Source organism: Lathamus discolor, chromosome 8, assembly GCF_037157495.1.
Source record: "Lathamus discolor isolate bLatDis1 chromosome 8, bLatDis1.hap1, whole genome shotgun sequence".
NCBI lineage: Eukaryota > Metazoa > Chordata > Aves > Psittaciformes > Psittacidae > Lathamus > Lathamus discolor.
This window is the reverse complement of record NC_088891.1, coordinates 2,757,998-2,785,320: the sequence shown is the minus strand read 5'-3', so window position 1 is coordinate 2,785,320 and position 27,323 is coordinate 2,757,998. Positions and strand designations below refer to the sequence as shown.

The window sequence follows — 27,323 nt, the reverse complement described above, 5'->3', positions numbered from 1 at the left end:
CTGTGACCCCTATCAAAGATGGTGGGTTTCTATGTACTTATAAGAACTGTCCGGCACAGATCCACTTTTAAAATGAGGACACTGTAACAATAGAGAGAACAAGAATTACCAGGGCCTTTAGTTCTCTGCGCTTTCAAGTAGATATTCTTTGTTGCTGACACAAATGTGGCAGATACAGTCACAAAGTTCAGGACATACAGAATAAACCTGCACGGTGCAGCAGGAAGAGCGTAAAACTTAGTCAAAATCTCTAATAGTCCTACTTGACCACAACCAGAAAAAAGCAAGACAGAATAAGGCCACCATTTCTCTAGGTCTCTCCATGGTAAATGAAAATACCTGTGGAGTGCTCTAGCTAAAACCATGGAGGAGCTTTCCGAAGTACAACTGAGCAGAAAGGTAACAGAGGGGTATGTGGTCTACACACAGCTCAAGCTTTAGAAGCAATTCTTTGGGATGACCCAAATTCCCAAAGCTGCTCAGAAGCACTCTTTCTGTCATGCAAATCCATGTTCTTTCGTGAGGCAGGGTGGCATTTAGCAAATTATGGCTCTTAGTTTGCCTATTGTATGTAAAGATCTGAAACAGCATGTTATACATTACCTTTCCCAATGACTACAAACATTTGGATCATCTGGGTTTAGGGACAGAGTACATTTGAGCAGAGAAGACAGAATAAGCCCTTTTAGAATCCACTTGACCAGCATATGTGCCACCATTGTTGTACCTGGGTGAAGAAAAGAAAGTAGTCATTAAAGACAATTTTGAAGAAAACATTCTTCTGGGCCTTTTCACCCTTGCTTTTGTGCATATCCAAATACTGTGGAGTTATTTACAGATTCAAATACTTCAAAAAGCAATCAGCTAAACAGCCAATGCAATCTGAAAGGAATTTATACATTTAAACCTACTAAACCTGATGAATTTGATGATTAAGCTACCCAAGACATTGATAACCCCAATGATTCTTCCAAAGAACATTGATGCTACTGATCATTTTTACAGCTGTCTGTGACAACAAAATAAATTACTGAGGTATTAAAACAAACTATTCTTCCATCAGCCTATAGGCAAAAGGAAGAATACCCAAATACCCCCTTTGATTTACTTAAATGGGCTTTACTTGTGTCAGTATAGTATGCTAGAGCTCAGACATAGGCATACTACATGACTGAAGCAAAATCAATTTGCTTTCTAACTCTCAGATGGGGAATCACTTACAGTGACACAGGTCAAAATATTGGGTCATTTTATGCAGAAAACCAAAGATTAAATAAAAATATTTGCATGGAAGTTGGAAACAGATTGTATAAAATTTATTAGCTTTGGGCTCTTCATCATGTAACAGTTCATCTATTGAATGTACTGAGTTATACATACTTATTGCTCATTTGGGGCTTTGAAACCAGAGCCACAGCATTTGCCTAGAGGCCCCCAGTGATGTCAGCCAACAATATGAAACAGATAGGAAATATGAAGCTGCTTTTAAATGTAACTTTACAGAGGTGTTAATCTGTTAAACATTAAGTCAGTAAAAAATATTTTAAAATATCCATTTTAGACATTCACATCATCACATAATCCACCACTGAAATTAAAAGTCCCAGAAATTATTCCTGGCAACAAGACTGCCCTAAAAATAGACTGAAGCTTCATATGATCATCTAAAAAAACACATGGCTCATTGCCTTATGGTCCAGAACAGCAAAAGGGAAGTTAAGAGGTTTGCTCTGCATGGCACTGATATACAGCCCAGCATAAAGAAGTTGTCACAAAGCAGAATGAACAGCAGAGGGACAGTCAGGAAAGTTGATCTGAAACTACCTCCTGATTCAAAGCCATCTTATCCAGTTCAAGGACACCCATTACCTTTAGTGGATTTGAAGTCAGGATCCCAATGGGAGTAACAGCTCATCTTTTGAATTATTCCTAAAGCTCAGCTAAACCCAAAGATAGGTCTTAAGCCATGTAAGTCATATTAATGTTAATTAACATGACAGAATGCTAATGATCCTCATGAAATGGATTTAAGCCTGAAAGTACCATTCCCCACCTGCAGGCTGTTTCAAGGTCCTATGGCAACAATGCAAAAGCTTCCTCAGGAAATTAAGAGGGCTGATGGCATGAGAAGGAGCTCTGTTTATTGAAAAGACACTCACTACACTTGTCCGAGACATGGAGGAAAATGTCTTGATGGGGCTGACCGGGAAGTGCTCATGGGACAGAAGTTCAACAAACCTAACGTTCAAATCCAGAGCTTGAGTGTAAATTGAACTTTCTGTTAGCATAGCATGTACCAACACATGTGAACTATGAAGTATGAGGCTCAACAAAATGACAGACAGGTTTTTAAACAAAAAAAAAAAAAAACAAACAAACACTTCAAAAGATGCCTTTAATGCACTAAAGTACATGCCATTTGAATAATGCCAAAATACAGAGGACAGCGTACTGAGAACTATGTTTATAGGTTGCAATTTAACCCCCTTCTTCATCCTCTGTATCTTTGGTTCCTGGTAAGACTGAAAAAATTGGACCAGAGGAAAGCCTGCTTCTGATCAACACAAGTATCAAAGCAAGGGCAAGGCAAAGCCACTTAAGGAAATACAGTCCTTAATAGAGGGGGTTTTAAATCAAAACATGATTCTGTGCTCAGTTTGTTGACTTCTAGAGAACATCAACAGCCTGGGTTTATCCCTAAATTAACCAGAGGCAGAAAGACAGCTTGACTTCTACATTAAGAGAGCTAGCCTCTTCACATTTAAATAAAGCAGCCCTATATTTGAATTGTGTAGTTCTTAGAGATGTCAGCTTGTTCTTAAGAAAACAAAGTATCAGTTTGGGTTTTAAACCGAACACCAAAGAATTATTTATAAGACTAAACAGCACACAGAATATTTGTTTGTAATGTATTTGAAAAAGGTTCAAACTTGTTTTCTAAACTTTGAATGCTAATATGAATTTATTATCTGTTTAGAAATGAACTGCTTTGTGCAATTAATTTTCCAACTTTGTAAGTCAGATCGTATATCAGAAACATCCAACTCACTACATAAAGCGAAACCTCATTCATCTCAAGTGTCTCTTTTCCTAACTCATATGAAATATTTCACTTTGATCACTGTTAATAGAAAAGACCTCATACCAAAATGGAATGGTTGCTATTACAAGATTCAGAATAAAACTCTAAAAATAGGAACACATATATTAAAAACCAACATCAAAAAAGAATCCAGTAATGACATCTAATACATTGGGAATTTTTTTCAGCTTTTATTGCTCACCACCATCACAGAATCATGGCATGGTTTGGGACAGAAGGGACCTTAAAGCTCATCCAGTTCCAACCCCCTGCCATGGGTAGGGGCACCTCACACTAGACCATGTCACACAAGGCTCTGTCCAACCTGGCCCTGAGCACTGCCAGGGATGGGGCAGCCACAGCTTCTCTGGGCACCCTGTACCAGCGCCTCAGCACCTTCACAGGAAGAACTTGTTCCTAAGAGCTCATCTCAGTCTCCCCTCTGGCAGGTTAAAGCCATTCCCCTTGTCCTGTCCCTACAGACCCTTGTCCAAAGCCCCTATCCAGGTTTCTTGTAGCCCCTTTAGGCACTGGAGCTGCTCTAAAGGTCTCCCCTTAAGGATCCTTCTCTTCTCCAGGCTGAACCAGCCCAGCTCTCTCAGCCTGGCTCCAGAGAAGAGCTGCTTCAGCCCTCACAGCATCTCTGGCCTCCTCTAGACTCACTCCAACAGTTCCACATCCTTTTGATGTTGGAAGCCCCAGAGCTGAAGGCTGCACTCCAGCAGGCTCCCGTGAAAGCAGAGAACAGGAGATAGATCCTACATTCCTGCATTTTGTTTAATGTTTGGAACATATTCTCCAAGGAAGCAGCATCAGCTTTTCAGGGGGATAAAGCCTATACCTTCATTAAAGATGTAGCCTTTTAACAAGAAAACAAATGGCACAGAGGTCCTCTGTGCAGTCCCTAAATGGACTCTAACTTTTTTGTCTTTCCAGGCCTGATTTTTCTTTTCAGGAGTGAAAGAAGTCAATTTAAGTACAATTTGGCATGAGAGAGGGGTTTTCAGTCCAAAATACAAGCTGGTGATTTCTCACAAGTGTCTCCCTCTCTGCTGATTACAACTGATCAGGTTAGGTATCTGATACTTATTGAGCCATTTTCACATACCTCATTCCTTTTTGAATGAATTTCAGTATTTCACCTACAATATTGACACATATCACTGGTTCCAGTACAAAAGAAATACACTTTCACTGTTAAGTCCCAAATCTTAGCTGTAGAAAAACTGGTAGGTGTCAAGTCATTGATTTATCTGTCTGTGGATTCACCTCACAAAAATCTCTGTTGAGGAAACTGTGCAGGGGTTTGCAAGGAGACCAGGAAATGCAGGTGATAGTTTAAATTGGACAACGTACATCAGAGTGTGGACAAAAGCATGTTTGTAACTCTCTTCTAGAGTTTGTACAACACAAGCTGAGGATGACAGCACCACTCAAGATTAGACCTGTGTGCAGAGAAAACAGGACCCCAAAGAATCCTTGCTGGGTGAAGGAAGTATCCCCTTAAGCTTTCTTTAGGTGTTGAATACCTGGTTTTGGGCAATATTCTTGGGAAAGAGGACTACTCCATACTGGTATACTGGGAGTAAAGAGCAAACCAAAACCACAGGTTCAATTTCTCTTCTGTTTCCTGGGCTGACAGACTAGAAAATTTATCTAAAAATGACCATTCCTGTTGAGGGGCAGTAGTGACACGTCTCCTTTTGTCATCCCTGTCACAAAAGGTTTCATAATGTGACTTCAACATGAAATGCAAACATGACGAAGTTGTAAATGGAATGTTTTTCTCTCAATTTAGTATGGAATGAGCTTGGTGTCCAGCTGTAACAAGGGAAAATATTTACAGAAGTGTCTTTCATCAGCATGCAGTATTCTAAAGTCCTTACGTACTTTTGAAAATCGTTCCTTTCGATGTCTAAATGTATATGCAGTTTATTAACCTGACTTTTCTCCACAAATTTCCATTTAACAAGGAGCCACTTTAAAAAAGTCTTACCTCAAAGTCCTAAAAATTCCTAATGGATCCTGGCTTTACAGACTCTCAGCATATGAAGACACAGCACATTAACAGGATAGCAGACAAAAGCTCCTCAGACATCACTTGGCCCTGTGAGCAGTCAGTTTGAAAAAGAGAAAACATATTGGGTCGAAGAAAGTGTGTTTTGGGGGAGCGGAAAAAAATTAAGACAGAAATGATATATATTTAGAATGGTTTATCTCATAAGATAATTGTGTTATACCAGACCACAGAGCACTATCCTGTTTTGAGCCAATAGCAAGTGTCTAGGATGGAGTGGAAGAAGGTGGTTGACAGTAACATGTCCCTTTTCAACCCTTGTACCTTCCAGCAATTTGCAACTTCCTCAGCCACAAGTGGCAAAAGTGTTTAATACATGTGATGGGTTCTAGCCCAATAATTTCTCTAATCATTTCTGATGCATTAAAATGTAAATGTCAAGCCCCTAAATCTAAATTTTAGTGTGAGTAACATCCTGGGATGGTCTCACATCCTAGCCATGGATGGTATCAAATACTTCCTTCGGTTTTACATCTGCATCCTCAATTTCATTTGATACATCCTTGCTCCTTTGTTAGAAATCAATCATTGATTCTGAGACTTCGTTTCCTGTCATTTCCTATCACATAAACAACATTTTATTTAAATATAGACATTTTCTTCTGTAATATCCCAACAAAAAAGTTGAGTTTCTCTCAGGAAGTTTGATGAAAGATCTTGAAAAAGCCCTCTGGAAACCTAATTGGATCTTTGTGATCCACATGTTTATCTCAAAGAGCTTTAACAATTCATGGTGCCTTTACAAAGCCGTGTTGATTCTTCATAAATATATTACATTTATCAAGATATTCCCTCATTCTGTTCTTAATTATAGTTGCTACCAAATAAGAAAATTGAGGCGCATCAAAATTCAAACGTACTCTAGTATTTGTGTGTGAGCAATTGAGGAAAATGCCACAGAAGAGTTAAGCCAGAAAACAAGAAGTTGGATTTCACTGAAGGAGCATTAAAGTGACTGAGTGTTTGCTGATTACACTATTTTAGTCTCAAAGTAGTAGCAAGCTTCCAACAAGCTGCCCTCAGTGGCATTCCTTCTTCTCATCCCATCTGAAATTTTCACCATACTTTAGGCAAGGGATCATTTAAACACTCACTTCACTTGGCTCTACATCAGATTTTATTTGAAACAAGCTGTTAGGAAAGCTAAATGAGGCCATCAGTTTCAAAACTGATCAGGATTTTTTGGATGCCTTCACTTATGATTAATAACTTGAGATACTGTGAAAGGGCTGGAGAATATGCAGAGCTCAGAAAACATGCTACAAAAGAGGCTGGTTTAATGTGGGCAGTCAAGAACTAAGCCATTCAAACTCACTAGTCACCTCTAAAAACTGGTGCTACAACCAACAGTAATATTGCCAACAGCAAGTTGTGGTTTTGGTTTGTTTCTAATGAAAATTTAAAGCTGTTTCAAACAGATAAACATTTTAGGAAGGAGTGCGTACTGCATACAAAAGCACTGGCACTTATCATCTGAGCACAGAGAAATTCAAGTGATAGAAGTAGCAGAAACACTAGACTATGCACCGTATTGCTGGGTTCTCTCTCCTGACATCTTGCATGATTAAGACAGTAGACAAAAAGCTGCCTCTGTTAACAAAAGATGATACTTCAGTTAATAGGGTCTATTTAAATCTCTAGAAGTCATTGTACTGAGGGCAAATTATTATCCCTTACATGCAGGCAAAACAGCTGGTGTGTAATTTTTGCTAAAAAACCCCATGCTGTCAGTCACATATTCAGCTTTTCCATCTTCTCTCAAGCACTGCTTTCTCTAAGGTCTGTGTGCATCTCTGCCTGTGATGTCAAGAAGGCAGTTCAATAGCTGGAAATACTTGAGTACATACAGAAGTCACTGCTATTCACAAATGTCCCTGATATCATTTCCAGACATAAGTCTCTTGTCGCCTGGAGGTGACACAGACAAGGGGAGAAACAGCTGACCAGGACAGCTCAACTGCTTCTGACCTTCAGCAGGTTCCTCTGAGGTCTCCTGGGAAGCTCATGGCACAGGACCAGTTTGTACAGTTGAAGAGGCCAATCCCAGCAGTGGCACAAGCTGGGAAAATGCCAACATGATGTACAAAACTAGGAGCTTTCTTCTCTTACACTTGAGTTCATACAATGGAGACAAGCTTCTTTCAGCTTTGCCCTTCTAGTCATAGGGGTAATGCCAATAAACCTAAGCAGGAACCTGAACTTCTCAGGATAAAAGTATTCTATGCTCTGTAGATTAACCTAGATCATGTTAACCAAAGATCATGGCTGAAGTTACAATGGATGTTGTGAATGAAACACATTAAACAATCCTGTGGTACTTTCTGAATCAACAGGACTTGGAAAATAAAAGAATAAAAGCAAAATTTAGATATTTTTACAGTTTATGGAGAAGTTATCAAGGAAAAGAGGAGACTGAGGGGTGACCTCATCAATGTTTACAAATATGTGAAGGGTAGGTGTCAGGATGATGGAGCTAGGCTTTTTTCAGTGATATCCAGTGATAGGACAAGGGGCAATGGGTGTAAACTGGAACATAGGAAGTTCCACGTTAACATCAGGAAGAACTTCTTTACTGTAAGAGTGACAGAGCACTGGAACAGGTTGCCCAGGGGGGTTGTGGAGTCTCCTACACTGGAGATATTCAAGGCCCGCCTGGACAAGTTCCTGTGTGATGTACTGTAGGTTACCCTGCTCTTGCAGGGGGGTTGGACTAGATGATCTTTTTAGGTCCCTTCCAACCCTTGGGATTCTGTGATTCTGTGAAAATGATGAAGAGCTGCATCCAGAGTCCGGTTTGTTCAGTCTTAGCTGGGCCCCTTCTGCTACATCATCCAGTGAAGCAAGTGCTGCTCAGTGCAAATAAAAGAACTAATTCCATTTCCAAAGATGTCATTTCAGAGGCTTTCTGATAAAGACTGGATAAACACACCAAGGTCCTAACTGTTATAGTCCACCTATTTTCTGTATCCCTCACACTCCTTGAACCACAGCTGCTCAGTTTTCCAATAACTAGGTGGAAGGCTGATTTTAACAGGAACCAAGTGTCCAAATCTCTTAAATTGCTCTAAATCTCTAAGCTCTAAAATGTGTCAGTGTGAGTTGCAGTTGCTACAGTGAATTTTTTTACAGTTCCATGGGTATCTTATGAAGTCTGAAGATGTGCTTCAGTGCTGAGCCCTCTTATAAACTCACTTCCACTGGAGTCAGTGGAAGCTTGGCTAAAGCAAAGCAAGAATAAATAACAAAGTAAGCTCTTCTCAGTCTATTAAATGTTAGTTTTGAAGCTCTTGATTGTTCCTTCAGTGCTCTCAGAGGAAAACTGGGAAAAAATTCCACAGAGATGTGCTACTAGGCAAGTAATCCAGGAAATCAGATTGGCTGTGGTTAATGAAATATGCTTATCAAGATACATACATACGGTGTATCTGTCTGGGATCCAGAGTACCTGTGTTTAAACCCTACTGTCACAGACTTAAGGCCTGACACTGGGTTAGCAAAGTGAGTGAGACTGAGATAGCTCGAATTTCCAAGTTCTGCATCTAGTATTTTCTGTAGCCTGCTCTGAGCTCTGAGGCACCCAACCACCAAACAGCACTGGGCTCCGAAACATCAGGTGAAACTGAAGTTCAAAAGTCTCAGTGTGTTCCACAGGAATCAGAGGAAGAGGTCTGACCAACCTGCCAGGTGCTTTAGGAATAAGCATACTACAATCTAAAAAGTGATTAGATGCTGATGCAACAACATCTAAACATGTTTGGCATTATCCGTCCACTCTGAGATCAACAAAGAAATGCAGCCAGCCCTGTTTTACCAGCACTTACACAAACCAAATATCCCTGCACCCTTGTGTAAAGCACAAATACCATTTCAACAAGCTATAACTCACTACAATATTAAATTTCATTCTCTTAGATAATTGAATAGTTAATCAATAGTCCATCAGAAATATAATGAAAATATAACATTAACAACACCTAAAAACATTGCTGAAACAGTGCCCAAGTACAGATAATTGCTGGCTCCTTTTCAGAAAGGTCAGCATGGAAAAATATTATCTCTGATTTTTCAGCCCATAATTTTGTACATGTTCTCAACTACCATGTAAAGTTGGAAGCCAGCCCTCTGAACATGTGGCCCTTTAAGTTATTAATCCAAACTCAAGTCCACTGAAACATCAGTGTTCCTTACAGTGCCTAAGCCCATCAGGGCAGGGAGATGGCTGACGTTCCACCCGTGCCTTCTGCCAAAAGCAAGTTGGTGTTGGCAGGCTTTGAAGGCAAAATCCTGGTACCCTGCAGAATTTCATCAGAAGACAACCTCCTGCAAGCTGAGAAATCCTCCTGAGGCAGCCATCTCTGACCCCTCTCAGTTAAAACATGGTAAACAAAGAAAGTCACAAAGAGCCTCTCCATGCATTTGCCAGCTTAACCTGATCTCACCATCCAACTGCAGCCATAAGGGGATGGCAAAGGAAGGCAGCCAAAGCGCTGCAGTGTCCCCTGCACTGATCGCAGTCTTCTGGCATAGCGGAGTTTTGAAGCTGCTGAAACTATGTGGGGAGCCACATTCTCTACTGATCTAACAATATATTTATATTCACTATCCTACGCATATTTCAGCTACTCCTTCACAGACATTACTTCAGCAGAGAAAGTAAGCTGACACACATCAAAAAGCTCATCTTCTGAGAACTCAAGTTAGCTTGCTTACATATAGCCACCCACCTAATCCATGTTCAAGATGACAAACAATTACAACATATGCTTCCTTAGACACTTGGAGCAACAAAGACCGTGTATCCCTAGAACACCCAGGATAAATAAAGCAACCTAAGCATTACAGGATGAGATGAGGAATAATGTGTTTGTATTTAGCTAAGAAACCCCAACCAAATTCCAACAGGATTTCTTTGTAGAGCATTTGAAGAGTGCACATGAAGTTGTTCTGAAACTGGGAGAAACAAGCAATGATATATAAAGATTTCAACATACCTGCAGTGAAATAAATTAAATATGATTTTGTGAATGTCAGGCAAAAAAAGAGCTGTTTGAAAAGGTGGAATATCCTTGAAGGTTGTATTTTTAAAGATGACTCTTATTTATCAAGAACAATGGGCCCCTTCTTTTTGTCTTCATTTATCTTAGAGGAAAATCAAATGAAACAAACAGCAAAAAGTCCCAAGTACAGTGAACAGCTGAGCCAGGGACAAATTAAGTAACACAGATTGATGGCTGTTGATCTACAGCAGCACTATCACATCCCAGTGCTACATCTCATATTTCATTTAAAGACCCGTCTCTTCCAGAAACAGTGCACTATTTATGGGAGAGGCTGATTTGCAAGCCTTGGAGCTGCACTGAGAATCCAGATTCACTTTGTCCAATTTGGCTTGAAAGTTGGTGAATGCCTTGAACTTTCAAGGTAGTAATCCAAATAAAATGAAACCCAGCACTGGGATAAAATGAACACTGAGACTAAACATGTGTTTTCAAACAATGCTGCAGGCAGGACAAAGCTTTTTATCTTCAGTTTCTTCATAAGACAGTAAGGAAATACTGTTTGCTGCTTCTGCTTCTACGGATTTACTAGCCCCACTGGCCCAATAGCATCTATCTTCATCTGTTCTTCTCCAAGTTTTCCCAGTGCTTTATCCTCCCTGGCATTGTCTGTTACAGCAGCACTCAGATGTTCTCTTCCTGCATTCAATTTCCCCTTCAGCTTCTTGAAATCTTAATTTCTAATTTTTTAACTTCATAGCTGTTAAAGCCATTGAGTGGCCCATGCAGAATATAACATTTTCTATGAGTGTATGCTAAATATAAGATAAATGGTGAATCAATTTTTAGATTTTTAATGGCTTAAGAATTAGAGTGGCCACTTAAAAACTGCCAATTTCACTTGAAATATGAGAGGTTTCCTCAGAAGCTGCAGTAATTCTTTGTGCCTTCCTGTGCTTCTTACAGGGCATATCTGTAACACTATCAGTACTGGAGGAATGTATTTGGTTCAATCATGTCAAAGCTAAAAGCCTGAAGTTAGGAGTCCACATAATTTATCTGATTTTGAGAGCACACACAAATCTCTGTCTGAGAACTAGGCTGGTTTCTCAGGTGCCTACAATGGCTACAGGCCCCTAGGTTTAAGCCTAAATAATAGGCTGAACAGACCTGCCCTTCTTTAGATCTCTTGATCACCCACCACTGACTGTAGACCTTCAAGCTATAGAACCAAAGACAGGCACCATGAATGGTCTCATTCAGCTACAGAGCAGCACCCAACTACACCTTCACTAAAATGGGCCTCAGCAGGTTGAGATGGACAATTTGCATCTGCAAATGCCAGTTTTCTTCTCTGTGAAGAGCAGTAAGGAGAGGAGACTGTGACCAAAATTCCCACCAGATTCAAAGAGCCTCCCAAAATATCCTCACCTTTCCAGGAACCATCATAGACACTGTTAGAGCATTATCTGGAGAGATAAATGAGAACATGACCTCAGCCTTATTTAATTTTACATCATTATGCAAAGCTCTTGACTCTGCTGTCTCTAAAACCTACTTTATCTATTGTTTATTTCTTCTTCTCTTTTTTTCCAGGAAATTGTTCATTACAGATAAAAGCACCTGGCTTACAGTAACAGGGCACTGGGCAAAATCTCTGTCATGAACTTGAGAGAGGAACATTCATAAATACATCAGAAAGAGTAAACCCAGAAAGAATTGAGAGGCTACAGGGCTGTATCCCAGGCTGAATGAAGGCAAAGAAGATGTAAGGGCCTCCTAAGTCTCTGCTGGCATAGATGGCTGAACTCCACCGAGTTCACTGTGCCAATTTCTATCTGGAGTGGATTTGGATCTACCAGCTCAGCCATCAGACACAGATGGTATTGGGGCTGCTCAGGTTAGAGCCAGTGTTTTCTTTCTGGCAGAAAAACAGTAGCTAGAAAAATCACTATGGACAAACCCAGATCTGAATATAACTGGGGCATGCAACTACCTTGGCTTCCTCTTCTTTCTCCTCCTGAATCTGGCACTGAAAACTTAGTTAACTACTTTAAGAAAAAAAGGCTAACAAAAGTTGTAAAAGAGAGGGAGTGGGGGGTAACTTTAGGTCTTAGCTTCCATCGTTTTACAGATGTGCTCATTAAGCTTTTTTCCATAAGACAAGTAGAGTTTTCTCTCTGTTCTTCCCTGTGCTTACAGGTCTGTGATTGCTACCCTGGTCTGAATCCTTCTAGGAGAGTGGGTTGCAAGACTTTTGGCTTATGCTCTGCACCTTGGAAATTATTTACCTTGTTCTATCTTAAGGCTTTCTTACTTCACTACTTGTTTCAAAAAGTCTCTGATATGAAGTAGAAAGAGAAAGCTAGTCTTGCAACCCAGCACAAGAGCAGGAACCAAGAGTTTTAGCTCTCAGGGATTACAGTGATGAGAGTGCTAAAGAAACAAGTGGATCAGAATAAAGCACACTGTGTACCAAGCAGAACTGTCAGCCAAAGGCCATGTGTACACTTTTGAGCTGTCTTTGCTGGAGTCTTACCCTGATAAACTAGAAAAAGTCCTTCTTCGCAACATCCCATTTCTGACTGTCATTCATAGAAGAAAAGCACAGGTAAATGCACAGCACAATGGTTAACTGGATTTTACCTATTTTTCATAACTTATGCTGCCCCGTCTCATCTCCTAAGGATTAAAAGACTCTCATCCTATGGCAAAGTAGGCAATAGATACAAAGAAAGTCTGGGATATGCGGTGTTTTGCTTGTTTGTTTGTTTAAACCTGGAGCCCACCCACCAGCGCAGTCACTCACCCTTCAGACTGTTTCAGTTCTTTGACTGGCTAACAAATCAAACATCAGGTGGGAGTAGGAATGAGTAGGTGGGAACCAGGGCCCAGAGCAGTCAGAAACTCTAAGAAAGTTATTCTAAGAGCTTGGAAATCTGAACATTGGAAGCTGATTTCTGAAAATTATAGTAAAAAGTCCTTTTTTTTAATGCTTCATGCTACAACTTCTCTTTTTTATTTCAGTACTGATTCTGACAGAGTAGTTTCTCTGTCTGTAAGTTCTTCGTCAGAAGGATTTGGTCAAAATATCTCCTTCAGACCTTGTAACATCTCAATGAAAACAAGCACAAAAAGGCCAGCTGGAAATCTGGATATCAGTTCAGCTCTAAAAGATGTTCACACTTTGCAATTGAAACAAAATATTTACTAGTAGTGTATCACCCCATTACCATGAATTGAGGGGAAATTGGAATTTCATGCAACTGAATAGGCTAATTACATACACAGACACAGACTTTAAAAACTAGGCTTTTCGTGTTCTTAAGTATAAGCAATCAAGAGTAAGAGTAACGTTTCATAATTATGTCATTGATCTAAATTCCTTTTCATTTTCCATGAAAGCACCAAACTTACATAAGACACATCTGAGGTTGTGGCTGTTTCTCAGATCCACATTTGTTCTAATCAAATATTCACCTCGTGACTTGTTGGGGTTTTTAGTTATTTCCCTTCACATGAAATTAAAATTCGAAAAGTCTGACTCTATCATTAACTTTGAAGAAAGTACTAAAAACTCATTTAAAAAAAAATAGTCATAGGGAGCCATGGGGAAATTCGGCATTAGGTTGGCCTACTAATTAAAACTGAGCATGCCACAGTACTGCCCCTGTTCAAAAGTATCCGCCTACAGATCTAAAATCTTTTCATAATGATTAAAATCAGGAGTAAAAAAATCCCAAATCTCTTTCCTCTTTCATGTAGAACCACACAGAATGCACTTTTGCAGATTTCAAAGGCCATTAAAGCATCACCTTTGAAAACAGATGCACAAGCAGGCCCACAAGTGATTTATGCAGGCGAGATGCTCAGAACTGTCAGGGACTACTCATGTTCAAAGTACCCCCAGCAGGCTCAGCCAGGTTCAGTTTGTATCACATGTAATTAGGATTCTTTAACCATAAAATCAATAATATAATTAGTAAATGGGACGTTATTTCTCAGAACTTTGCTACAACTTATCAGTCTTTGATCAGGCAGAGCTGACTGCTAATGATATTTAATGTTAATTAATGAAAAAACATGTGATCAGAAGTTTTTTGGGGAGTTATGTAGTTATGAACCATAAAAAATGAAGTATGTAATACCTGACATTTATGTTTCTATCAATGGCTATTGTTTAAGATACTCTAAGAAAACATTAGGATTATGAGTCATCTTTAGCTACGCTTCCTTACATAAAGGCTTTCTCAAGGTGGTGTGTGTACAAGAGGTGACCCAGTTCATTACCGAGTTCTGGCTCATCTATAATGCCAAAGTCTGCAGATAAATTCCTCCTCAGCTGCAGGACAGCACCAACAGAATATTTGATGAAATTCACTTCTCTTTTGACAGTGGCTGATTGACAGCCAACCGTCATGACTTAAGTTACTGACAAGATAAATAACAGAACCTGCGGAGATGAAGCAGGAATTTCAAAGGAATGACTACAATCCTTAGAGAAGAATGATTAAAGAAGGCCCAAGTATTTCATAATCTCATAGGAGTGCAACATTTCACAACCAATCACTTTGACTGTCCAAGACCCAGCTATTGAGCAGCATTTATATTTAAAAATATTCCAATTTGATGGAACCTGTCTAAGTAACTTTTAGTGATTGTCAGGCACGTGGAAAAAAGGCAAAAAGAACTTTTTTGTTAATATAAAATGTTCTGGGATTCACCAGCATCATTGTATCGGGTTTAGTATGTCTGTTCCTAAACTAGAAAGGAAGGGTAGAATAAATGCATCGTATTAACACCATAGGGCAGCTTCTATAGTCGATATGTCAGTTAACTCCCATTTCCCAAGATGTTTTGGCTTTGATAATTTATATCCTAATGCTCTTAATATTAGCTACCTATAATAAATGAATCCCTGGGCTCGGTGAGACTATTCTAATACCTCACTTGCAAAAACTTTTTCCAGTAGAGATGTGTAAAAATGAGCACTCCTCATATTATCTCACTTTTCTCTCTAATAAATATACAGAACAGCTTAATTATATGGAGAAATATGCTAAATATTCTTATAGCAGCTCTATTAATTCCATGTAGGACATGCCCAGTTGCTCAGTGGCACACTGTTGTCACTATGAGCAGGGAACACTGAACTTACAAGTCAGGTTTTCAATGATATAAACTCACAGGAAAAATTATAAACACGCAGAGCAGGGAAAAAACCCACAATCTTGCTGCATCTCTCGCAGTTTGGTTTAGTTTGCAAGACAAAGCGTGAAATTGCTGAGAGCAGGATGCTGGCTAAATAGGTACCACTTGTTCTTGCCCCAGATGTGATGGAGCTGGCATGCTCTTCAATACAAAGTGATTAATGATTGCTTGCAATCAGCCCTGGAAATCAATTGGCATTGAATGACATAATGATTCTATGACATCATACAACCTCCCATTGATGCTTGTTCCTGGACATGTTTCTCCTCGTGCTGCCATTTTTTGCACTGTGAGTGGGCTCAAAAACATTATGGGCTTTATGACGTTCCTGAATAAATAAGTTCTCATTTGAGAGAAATTTTCTACTTCTTTCTGCCAAATTGTAGCTTTCTGTTCAGTCCTGCCCCCTCCCATCACCACTCTTCGCATGGCAAATCCAGCCACATGAGCAGTGCACAGGAGAAGCTCTGTGGTTAAGGTTGGGCCTTTACTTCAACTTAGAGTTATGAGAGACTGTAGGAAGATCATATAAATGAGAAAGGTGCTACTGGTAGTAGAACCACACGTGTTGCGAGCCACATTAATCTCTTTCCCAACTTCAGCTGTACCAGTACTGCATGAGCGGACCATTATTTTCTGCCACTATCAATAACAAGGTTTTCCAAAGTGGCTGTTCTGAAGCAATTAATGTTTTTAAATGACCCCCAGTGGCCACTTCCAAATGCATTTTAGGATGCTCTGTATTTTCTTTCTAATGTAAATTAAAAAAAGTAACAACAGGAACTGAGGGATAAAGGGCAGCTGCTTTAGTTTCTATGCGACACGTTTCTCCCTGCTTTAATCACCACAGTGGCCTTCTCTTTATCATATGTTCAAGTTTAATTATTATTACTTTTAATAAGTTGGACAGCAGCAGTATGTAACATTCTAAATGAAGTCTCACCACTATGGTGTACAATGGTTCTGCCATTTTTCTATCTCTGCACAAAAATACCTTAATCAGTCCTAGAACAGCACTGCACTTCAGCTTGGCAGCTCACAGGCATCCTATAACCCATGACAATAACCAGATCTCCTTTGTCATATCTGAATGATGAACCTCCAGCTCATAGCAAATATTCATGCTGTTAGTCCCTGGCTGTATGTCTTTGCACATGTTCTATTAAATTTCTTGCAGCTGCTCTAGTCCACAAGGTCACCCAGTTCCTCCTGTATGACAATCCAGTCCACCTTGGTACTGAGAAGCTCTTTAGTCTCCTTGATTTAATACAGAGTACCATTCTAGCAAGCAAGGAACAGTCAAGAACATCAAGTTGCCCATTATCACTGAAACTTTACATCTACAAAATGGAAATAGAATCTGCATTTATATTAATCAGAGGCTAAAGAGTGTGCATTTTTTTTTTCAGGAAGAATTACATGCTCATAACTGAATACATAAAAGTGAAAGTAAGCTTGATAAATCTGCCCTTGTTTTGTTATTTGCAGTTTGCATCGGTGCAAGTTGTACCAATATGAACAACAGAGTAACTCCTGCATGATAGGTACTGTATGTACATTGTTAAAGAAGTTTTTTGGTCCAGCTTGCAGGGTGTTCATTTGGGATGTGCATACAGCCACCACACAGAACATCAGCCACCATAGACACAAGCAGCACAGAACAGGCTGCAGGTGCTGGGATACAAGGCATCAGCTGATGGATTTGCAGTAAATGATAGCTTAAGTCCTAGTAAAAGATAGAACAACATCAGAACTGTCAGAGCCATTTTCCACATCGGTAGTTTAACACCTGAACTATTGCTTATTTTTGCAACTGAACTATTCCCAGTTTCTCTCTGTTCTACTCTGAATCAACATCAATTTGAGACGTGTCATAAACATGTTTGCCTGAAAGAGCCAAATGTACCACCCTCGAGGTGGAGACTGAAGGAGGAAACAGTAATTCCTTAACATACAAATAGAAAGATTGGTTCCTTTTGTGTAAACATCTGGGCTCACAATCAGCATGACATTAGTCTGCCTCTGAGTCATAAAGACTGAGTTATTAATTTTCATTTAATACTCCCATAATTTGCAGCTTTGTACATGAATATAATGTTTTAATCTGTTACCAGCTCTCTCAGGAATGGAGCAGAAATGACAACATTTTTGTGTCTTCTAACTTTGCAAAGGAACTACCAGTTAAACATCTTCACTTGTCAGGCACTTGTAAAGGTATTTCATAGTGCACAAATTGATTGCTATTTTGAAACGAAAAACCAGACAACTTATTTAATATACTAATATTCCAAATTCAAAATAGTTTAATTCTTTCCATGTTCTAAGAGAAATCAAAACCAAATTGTGAGGTGCAAGAGAGTAATTTATTTCCAATGGTTAATCCTTTAAAAACCCACAAAGAAACTCAGGATGACACCTAACTGCAAAGCCCAGGGGTGTAGTGAAGATCCACATTGCAACAAGGAGCACACACAAGAGGGTGAATCCTAGCCTCTAGCAAAAATGCTAGAGGACACAAGGCAAATACCAGCTGCCTATCCAGCCTCTAGGAATAAAAAATATTCTTACAGAAGCCAAAAGTTTCCCACAGCTGTGCTGGTTGGAACCCAGTATTGAGCTGTCCTCTTTACTGGTATGGAAAAGATGTTTACTGCATGACCTAGCATCGTGGATTCTGGTACAGAGCCTTAAGGATGCTTAGGGCCTATAGATTTGCTTGTAAAATACCATGCAAAAAAAAAGAAAAAAAATAGAGCTATAACGGTTTTAACCTGCCCAAGGGGAGACTGAGATGAGCTCTTAGGCTCTTCCCTGTGAGGGTGCTGAGGCGCTGGCACAGGGTGCCCAGAGAAGCTGTGGCTGCCCTATCCCTGGCAGTGTTAAAGGCCAGGTTGGACGGGGCTTGGAGCAACCTGCTCTAGTGGAAGCTGTCCCTGCCCATGGCAGGGGGGTGGAACTGGAAGAGCTTTAAAGTCCCTTCCAGCCCAAACCAGTCTGTGATTCTATGGTTCTATGATACTGATAACATTAACTTGTTTTCTTTTACCTTACTGAAAAGGAATGCTGTAGAGTATTAAAAGGCAGCAAGTCTACATGCATGAACTGTTTTGCTTCCTTATGTGGGTTCTAAGCCAAAAAGTTATTAGGCACCAGGCCAGCGGGAGGAAACAAGAACAAGTAAATGAATGAGAGTAGAAGTAATTGTAGCACTTATTTGGATTAGATGCAGATCACCAATGAACTCTTTGCCACTTGTTTTCTCCTAAGGGAAATCTCACCTTCTCAGCTTTAGTTTAATCATGGCAAAAATATGTCAAGTATTGATTATAACTACAAACTAAAGTCATCTACAAGCATGTATACATTAACACTATCACTCAGACATGACCTGGAAGAAATCTTCTGTTTGCCTCTCTTCATCCTGATTTCCACTCCTTCTAACAGACTGCCTTATACAGAACAGCATGTTCAAACTTGTAAACATCAGTTTTGGTGATGAAGAAGTCCAGGAGGAATTTGTTAAAACCATAAAATATATGTTGCTTGTGATGATAAGCATTACTAAAAGACACGTCTTCCAACTATGAAAGCAGCATACAATAAAGCCTCTGAGGAAGTACTGTATATCAGCACTGATTTTAATTTATTGCAGCTTGAAATAATATTCCAGTCAAGTCTAAAAGTAGGAGAACTTGGCAGATATCCTCACGAAACTCCTAAAGCGGTGCTCTTTGTTCATGACCCTTGAGAAAGGAAAGAAACAAGGGACACATATCTACAGTGCATTAGATTGCAAAGCAAGAACAGGATATTAATGGATAGAAGATTTCTAAGAATGACCCTCTGCTACCTCCTGTACCTGTTCGCCCCAGGCCACACTCTCTGCCCTTCAGTCCTCCTTTTGTCTGCCCCAGCTCCCACCGATGGCACTTTGAAGCTCATCAGCACTAGAAAAAGCCAATGTGCAGTTTCACTGCCCTAAGAAAGTTCTCAAGGTTTCAAAAATTTCCTATTCCGCTTTGAAATGAATTCAGACCCTGCAGAGGAGAAGTAATAGTGAATGCCTTGGCCACACACCTATACTATAAGAAATGATATTATATAAAAACCCCTAAACTCCTTTAGAGAGGCAGTTAAAAACCCTGAACTGAATCAAGAACAGGCTCAGTCAAAGCTCAGTCAGTTCCCTTCCAAATGTTGGCAGCTTGAGGAGAACAGCCCTCCTCCTTTTGACCAGAAATCCACCCATGTCAAAAACAGCACACATGTTCTGACACAAACATAGCTTCATGTATTGACATCTCCTGGTGAAGAAAACATCACCAACTGCCTGCACTCATTCCTCATTATGATTAGCCATCTGACCCCATCCCTATTTAGACTTCTGCTGTTTCCCATGTAACAGACCCAGATGTGTGTAATCCCACAGGAACCCATGGAGCAGAAAAACTCATTGCCCCAGAGATATAACACACAGTCCAATATTCTGATCTTACACAGACATACACTTGCTGGAAGCCTTCTGGAATAACAAACATTTTTCCTCTCTATAGTTACCTATAAAAGGAAAAACCTAGAGAAAGTTCCTGAATATTCTGCCTGTGTTTCTGGTGTGTTGCAAAGTAATGACGTTGTTAGAGAGTTTCATGTTACAGCTCCGCTGCTCCTCTAGTACCCGTCCAGTCAACGCCTGACAGAAGAAGATAAATATATTTATAATACACAAAGTGAATAACAAAGAGTTTATAAAGTTGTCTCTGACAAAACTGACAAGTCAGAGCTGGCAGCTCTAATCAGCTCCCAGCTGAGCCTGGGGAACTGGAGGGAACAGAGTGCTGACCTTTCTGATGAATTGCAGAAAGAAGGGTAAAGTTTCCTTTGCTTTTTAATGGGAAGGGGTATCAAGTTCAAAGACCTTGGGACAAAAGGTAGATTCTTGTGCAAGAGCACTGTCCTTCAGATATAACAAATTACTGCTTTATCTAAACATGATCCTTTCAAAGAAAGGCATATGGCTTAATGTTACACAGATGAAAAAATCCTGTAAGTTTTAATGCTACAAATCACTGCCAGATGCTGAAAATGCCCTAGACACCTTTTTCATGTCTCAAATGTGAAAAATGCAGTAGAACATAGTTTGAAATTAATTTTTACAGGTCAGTGGTTCTGAAAACCATCCTTTTTTTTTTGCCACAGGTATTCAGCACCTACTTGTTTCTTATGGAAACAGTAGGATTTTGGATGTGTGTTTAACTAGTACCAAGAAAACAAATGCAAGTAATGCCTAATGATTTGATCAGATATTCCAAAGGAAGTGATAATTTATTATTTTGCAGTATGCATAAAATTTCTGGCATTGGTTTTAGAAACTACTGAACATCTGCTCTCTTAAAATGAAGCTCCTTGGAATCATGTCTGAGGAGATCCAGCAGCACTTTTCCAAACATTTCACCTTAAGGTTTATAACCTCATGCAGACACCACCCAAACCAGCCTCACAGGTGACTTGGTTGTTCTAAAAAGCCAAAACTCTTTTCTGTTGAACAGCATCATACCACAGAAGTCTCTGCTCAAGTGCCTGCTTTAGTGAACGGCTGATAGAGAGAGCTCACAAGAAATCAGGGAGATTGGTGAGTTCTAAATCAAGACTAATGAGTGACTTGCAGTAAACAAACTGCAAACCTTTTGCTTTTTTACATTCTAATTTATCCATCACTTTCTGTCCACTGGCTATTAAAGGAATGAGCCCATAGCTTTAAATCACCACCATACACATACACACCTCCGAAGTTGTCTGCTGCACTAGTCCCTTTATGAGTCACTGTACAATCTTTCAAACAACACTGAAGGAACTTAGACATTGATTTTGCTAGAACAGTGCAGGATACACCTGAATGTCCACCAAAAACGCCTGCACCAGCCAAGCAGTTCAATGTCCTAGTTAGTTTTTTGCATTCCTTGCAGTTACACTTTAGCAACTTCTATTAGGTACTAGTGGCAGACCTTGTATCTCCATGGCCTCCTCTGGATTCACTCCAGCAGCTCCACTTCCCTCTTGTGCTGTTGCCCCAGACCTGGATCAGGACTGCGGGGGGGCGGGTCTCCCCAGAGTGCAGCAGAGGGGCAGAATCCCCTCCCTGACCTGCTGCTCATGCTCTGACGTGCAGCCCTGCACACGGTGGCATTCTAAGCTCAAGCACACACTGAAGCAGGGGTCATGGGGAGCTTCTCATCACCCAACACCTCCAAGTCCTTCTCCTCAAGACTGTTCTTAATCCCTACATCCCCCAACCTGTATTGATACCAGCAGCTGCCATTTCACATCTTTCCCTTTCATTCTTGTGCAACCTGCATTTCATTGGACTTATGAGAAACTGATCTGAATGTTTGATCCACATACTCCAGACTGCTCATCATTGATTATACCAATATATTATCCATTTCTCTTCTAAGACAAACAATTTCTAGTTCTTCAACAAAGTCTAAGAAGAGAGTTTTGGTACATTTTAAAGCATTCCTATCACATCTGTAAAACTCATTCAGCTGCTCCAGCAGCAACATTTCATAACTTTCTCTGAAAAACAAATTTCAATTACTTTTTTTGATAAATAGTGTTGTTTAAACCTCATTCAAATTCAAAGCACTCTGTGATTTTAATTGGACCTTTAAAAGTGTTAGATCTAGTCTCCAATCACAGCATCACATGATATCCTTCTTATATGCTTATGGATGTGAGCAGATTTCCTGCATTGTTTCAAAGCTTCAGTAGAATGACACTGATTCAGTCAAGTAAAGGATCTGAATCCAAGTGACTTACATTGCAAGAAATGCACTTGGAAAAGCTCTACTGCTGCGGTCACAGAACCACCTCATGGTTTAGTACATTATTTTTACCAGCTTCACAGACTGGAATGACTTCACCAACAGGAGAACAGTTCCATCTTTGTTAGTGAAATCAGAATCAGCTTCCCGAATCTGAACGTATGATGTATAGGTCACCTCAGTTTTTGCATGGAGAGCATATTATATATATATATATATATATCACCCTAGTGGCAGACTCAGGAAAAAAAAAAGCAGTAAAATATTTCCTCAGGGTAAAATATAGCTCCCAGGAGTCATAAAGCCTGAAGCAAAAGGTTATTTTATCCACCATATGCTCTATGGTTTATTATTTTTGGGGGGATGCAGTGATGTTCTAATATGCTGGTATTCCGATCCCTGAGACATCATCCTACCTGCCCTTAGCAGACCTTGGAAGCAAAAAAGTCCTTCATAACACCAGGGGGCAGAAAGGGAAATGAAAGAGAGAAGTCAAGACACCAGTGCAGAACCATTTCATGTCTAGTGAACACAGTGAAGAATGATGGATGTAGATAATTACGTGCAATTTGTATCCGAGAGAATCCTTCAGACAAAACACCAGGTAAGGTTTTAAAGTGCAAGGTGAGATTGCAGGTATAGTAATTAATGATAGGCAAAGCAGTCAGTAGCTTAGATCTTTGGGGAGTGAATAGACAAGTGCTGGCCAGTATTTCAGGGTTATCTGTATCAACATAAGATGGGGACAACTGCCTTTCAGTACTGGCTCCAGCCTTCCTCAAGACAGCTAATAAACGCCTCTTTCTGTTTGAAGATGGCAAACAGCAAGGAAGGAGAAGGATCCCACAGAACTAAATCAAGAAGAAATGGAAAAATACTAAGAAAGAGAATATTGAAATGGAATAGTAGTGGAAACTTTCTGACAAGATCTACGTATGGAAAGCTTACATAAAATAAGCAGCACAATTACCAATATAAAACACTAGGAAACTCACAGGGAAACAGCTCGCACTGTCCATAGAAAGTTCAACAGGATAATGTTTCCCTACTCTCTGAAGTTCGTACTTGGAAGGGCAAACCCCAGCTGATTATCCACAGCACCAGGTACTGCATAGGCATGCATAGAGAGGCTAATATCTATACCTTTTCCAGTAAAAACAAACATTGAAATATTGCCACATTCCCTTATTATGTCTAAACATAATGAATTTTGATATCTGCATCTGTGCTCCCATGCTTTGCAGCAGGTACTGCTTACAGAAAATATGCTCAATACTTAGGAAGAGAAGTCTGAGGAATAGAGTTGGATGGATAGGCAAGTCTGGCCTGTTACAGCTCCTCAGTCAGGAGTACAGGGTTTGTGGCACCTGTGGCAGAGCATGTTCAAACAATCCCGTTGTCTTCAAGCTTCAGAGCTAAGATGGAAAACGTTTATGAGCACAGTTCAGTGCTCATGTACACATACTGTCAGTGTGCTATGGCTGTAACAGATCCCAAGGCATGGTGTGGTTCATTTGACTTGTAACAAGTGAAGAGGAAGAATCCAAACACTATAATAGTATTTTCCTCTCTGGGGAACTTTACAAAAAAAATCAGTTAGGACAGAGGAGAAAATAACAGCCCAAATATTTCAACCTTGGAAACGTCCTAGTAATGTACTTGCAACTTCTCTTTGTATGAAATGACTTGCATACAAATCCAACAGAACAAGATTTAGCTGCTTCTGAACACACATACAGAGGTTTGGGGTTTTTTCCTCTTTTTGAATAAAAGAAATGAAAGGACTATATTGTGAGAGGTTTTTTTCCTTTTTAAATAGATCTACTCACTGCTATCTGGAGAGCTTCTGAGAGAGTCACAGCGACCCTCCAGTGCAAAAATTACAATCTAGGTAGCAACAGGAAAACAACGGCTTGAGCGCTGAGACAGGAAATCATACAGGTTAACAGAAGATAAAGGATGGAAGAATTTGATATAACACTTAATGAGAAGACTTAGGGTATAATCCAGGTGAGGAGGCTTATCCAGGCTGCAATTGCATTCAGACCTTTTCTTGTCTTACACTCTTCATATTCCTTGTTCCAGGGACGCTGTACATGACAAACAGTACCCATGCCTTAGGGGAAGATTCTGAATTGAAAGGCTCAGATCCTGTTTTCCACCAGATCACAAGCAACAGACTTATTCCTTCTTCATTATTATTTATATGGCGCAGTGCACAAGACTGAGGGAGGGATGGAGAACTCCTGTGCTGTGCACTAGGCACAAGCACAGAAAGTTCTTTGTCCAAATGTTTAAATGACTAACTCTGTGCTTACACCTACATAACAGAGATTAAATAATGACTGTAGATAGACTTTTAACAAGAGCATTCTGTTCTCTTCTACCCAGTCCCAAGGAATGTAAGACTTTAGTCGGGGAGAGGAAAAGAAGAAAGAAAAGCAGGACCAGGTTGCACAGCTTAGGTGCTGCTTCAACTTATTCATCCTCTTTCAATAGCCATGAGCAAGTGAGGGCAGCTCAGCTCCAGAGAAACAAGAGCCCTGGTGTGCTGTGTGTTATTGCGAGTGTGAAGCACTGAAAGCAAGGACATCTTCAGCTCTCAGCGAGAGCACTTTTTGTGTTGAAATATCGTTCCTCACTGTTTGGAATGAAACCCATTATTACCAATTAACCTGCTGTGAACCCATATCACTGGCTGAATTGAGCATAATTATTCATCCATAGTAATAGCTAAAGTAAATTCTGGCAATCTCGGCTAACATTGACTTCTCCTTTGGGAAAATTTTCAAAGATACCATGTCCTTGGTTATGTTTTTAAAACGTTTTTTTGTGTTAAAGCTGCAACTGAAAATGTATCATTATGACTCATTTCTTGGTTTGTAATGTTGTTTTCCTTCTTCTTGCACAAACATCTATAACTAACTCTATCAACTGAAAAATTACCTCCCTGTGTTCAGAAACCTGATTTTTCTTTAAGCAAAGTTTTAGCATTGGTAACCCATGTAGGTTGTCTAAAAATACATTTTTAAATTAGTTGTTACTTTTCATAGCTTTTTAACCACACAGTCTGATGAACCACAGCCCTGTGAGCAAACTCAGGCATAAATCTTGGTTTGAATTTATTTCAGGTTGTCAAATGTAATTTACTAAGAGAACAGCTGCCAAAAAAGAATCCAGAGGCAAACCTAAGTTGTCATCTTAAATTAAGTGTGGCTCCTTTTTGTTAATCTTTCTGCATAAAAGGTTGTAAAGTAGTGTGCATTAAAGATGCAGCAGTCCTCTTTCCTAATAAAAAGGCAGAGGTGGAAAACCAGGATAAAGACAGAATGTGTCTCTAGCTGAGGAAATGTGCTCAAGACAATAGAGTAAGTGCTCACATGCTCTCTGAAAACTGCAGGCTTCTCTTTATTCTTAGGCCACATGCGATGTGGGAAATGAGCAACAGCAAAACATCTGCATAAGCTTAGCATTAGTTTTCTGCAAAGGAGAACTACTCAGAAGGGCAAATAATGCCTGCTGTGATAGCCCAAGTGGCCACTGGATGAATTATGTCCCCTGTACACTGTACTGGGACTACAGAACTGATTTCATTAATGGCAGGCTGTATTTTGGCTCTCACTGAAGGATTGTTTTATTTTCATAGTCAAGAAACTCTGCATTATTAAACCATGTCAAAACTGTTGAATCATTGCACTGGTACCCCTCCTCCCATTACAGTAAGGTTGCTCTGGCCTTCAGGGTCCAAATCAAGCAGTTATTAACACCATCTATTTGCTCACCTTAACCATTAGCACCTTTCATTCTTTTTCCATACCCTTCCCCTATGTAAAACTGTCAAAACTGTTCCATACAGTCAGGACCTCTCAGATCCTCTAGAAAGTCTTCTACTACAGCTCCTTTACAGTTTCAGACCAAGGCAACCTGTAGTAAGAAAGAAAAGCTCCAGGCATAAACCTGGAGCAAGAAGCACCACAATGTTACAACCAGTACTTGAAAAGCGAGAAACAAGCAGCCTGTGCACAGAAACACAAACATTTCAGCCATAGATTTACTTGTCAATGTAGTGCAGAGCTACAGCATTGCCAAGAGTTTGTGTCAGCTATTTGGGGATTTTTAAAACAGCACCAGCTTGACTTGCCACCAATTGATCTGTTCGTGTGTTCCAAGGCCTAAGTGTTTGTGTGGAGGAAGGTGATGCTTGGCAACTGTGTAGTTTAACAACCAAAATTGGCCACTCCACAAAATTCACATGAATGAACCTTCAAACTTCAGGTGAGTAGAATACTCCAGATGTGACCCATCACAGCTACACAGGTATCTTGCCTCTTTGGTTTACTGTTTCATTTTCTAATACTCATCTTTCCTCTGCATTTATGCAGTAGTAAGCATTCACATGGCAACACCAGTTAACACGAGGGGTTTTTCTCCCAAGTAAAAAGTGATTGGACAAACTGAAACAGTCCCAGTTTGTGCAAGGGGAGGTTTGGACTGGACATTAGGAAAAATTCCTTCCCTGAAAGGGCTGTCAGGCACTGGAACAGGCTGCCCAGGGAAGTGGTAAAAGCACCAACCTGGGAGGTATTAAAAATAGTGTTTAGGGACATGGTTTAGTGGTAGACTTCGCAGTGCTGAGTTAACAATCGGACTTGATGGTCTTACAGGTCTTTCCCAACCTAAATGATTCCATAATTCTATGAATAGAAACTGAAAAACCACAGACTATTTTGACAGCCCTGATGGGTCATACATTACCATGTCCCTTTGCATTCAGATGATACAAAGTGAAGTGGAAATAATTATACTCTAAACTAGGTGACTAAATGTCATTTAATGCAATTCCTACAATAATGCCGCTTAGGTACACATGAGGATTTATGACTTTTTGTTAGCTTTTCAACTAAGCATTTGTTTCCCACCAAAGAAGTGAGAGGAAAACAAGGCTTCTTGGATTAATGTGTTCCATATTTTCCTTTGGGCCTATATCCTGCACCTTAGTACATTTAATTATTTCCTGTGAAAGCGAGACCTCCGCCTAATCAGAAGGGCTCATTTTCAAATGGAGAATTTAGGACTACGTGCACAACCGGAGTATGGATGGCCTTCAGCAATGCCATCATTGCCCATGCAAATGG

General features: G+C 39.9%; 1 protein-coding gene across 10 annotated transcripts in view; it reads right to left on the bottom strand.

Annotated features, from left to right (window-relative positions):
• MEGF11 (multiple EGF like domains 11) overlaps positions 1-27,323 on the bottom strand; it is a 284,475-nt gene that overhangs the window by 199,580 nt on the left and 57,572 nt on the right. For 8 of the 10 annotated variants that reach the window (XM_065688547.1, XM_065688551.1, XM_065688554.1 and 5 more), the window contains 2 exons: positions 5,079-5,189; positions 604-727 (listed from right to left, as the gene is read on the bottom strand). In XM_065688547.1, coding sequence (XP_065544619.1) covers positions 604-719 — 116 coding nt within the window. In that variant the 5' untranslated portion in view covers positions 720-727; positions 5,079-5,189. The remainder of the gene's footprint in view (positions 1-603; positions 728-5,078; positions 5,190-27,323) is intronic. The other 2 variants (XM_065688549.1, XM_065688550.1) reach the window with 1 other exon arrangement.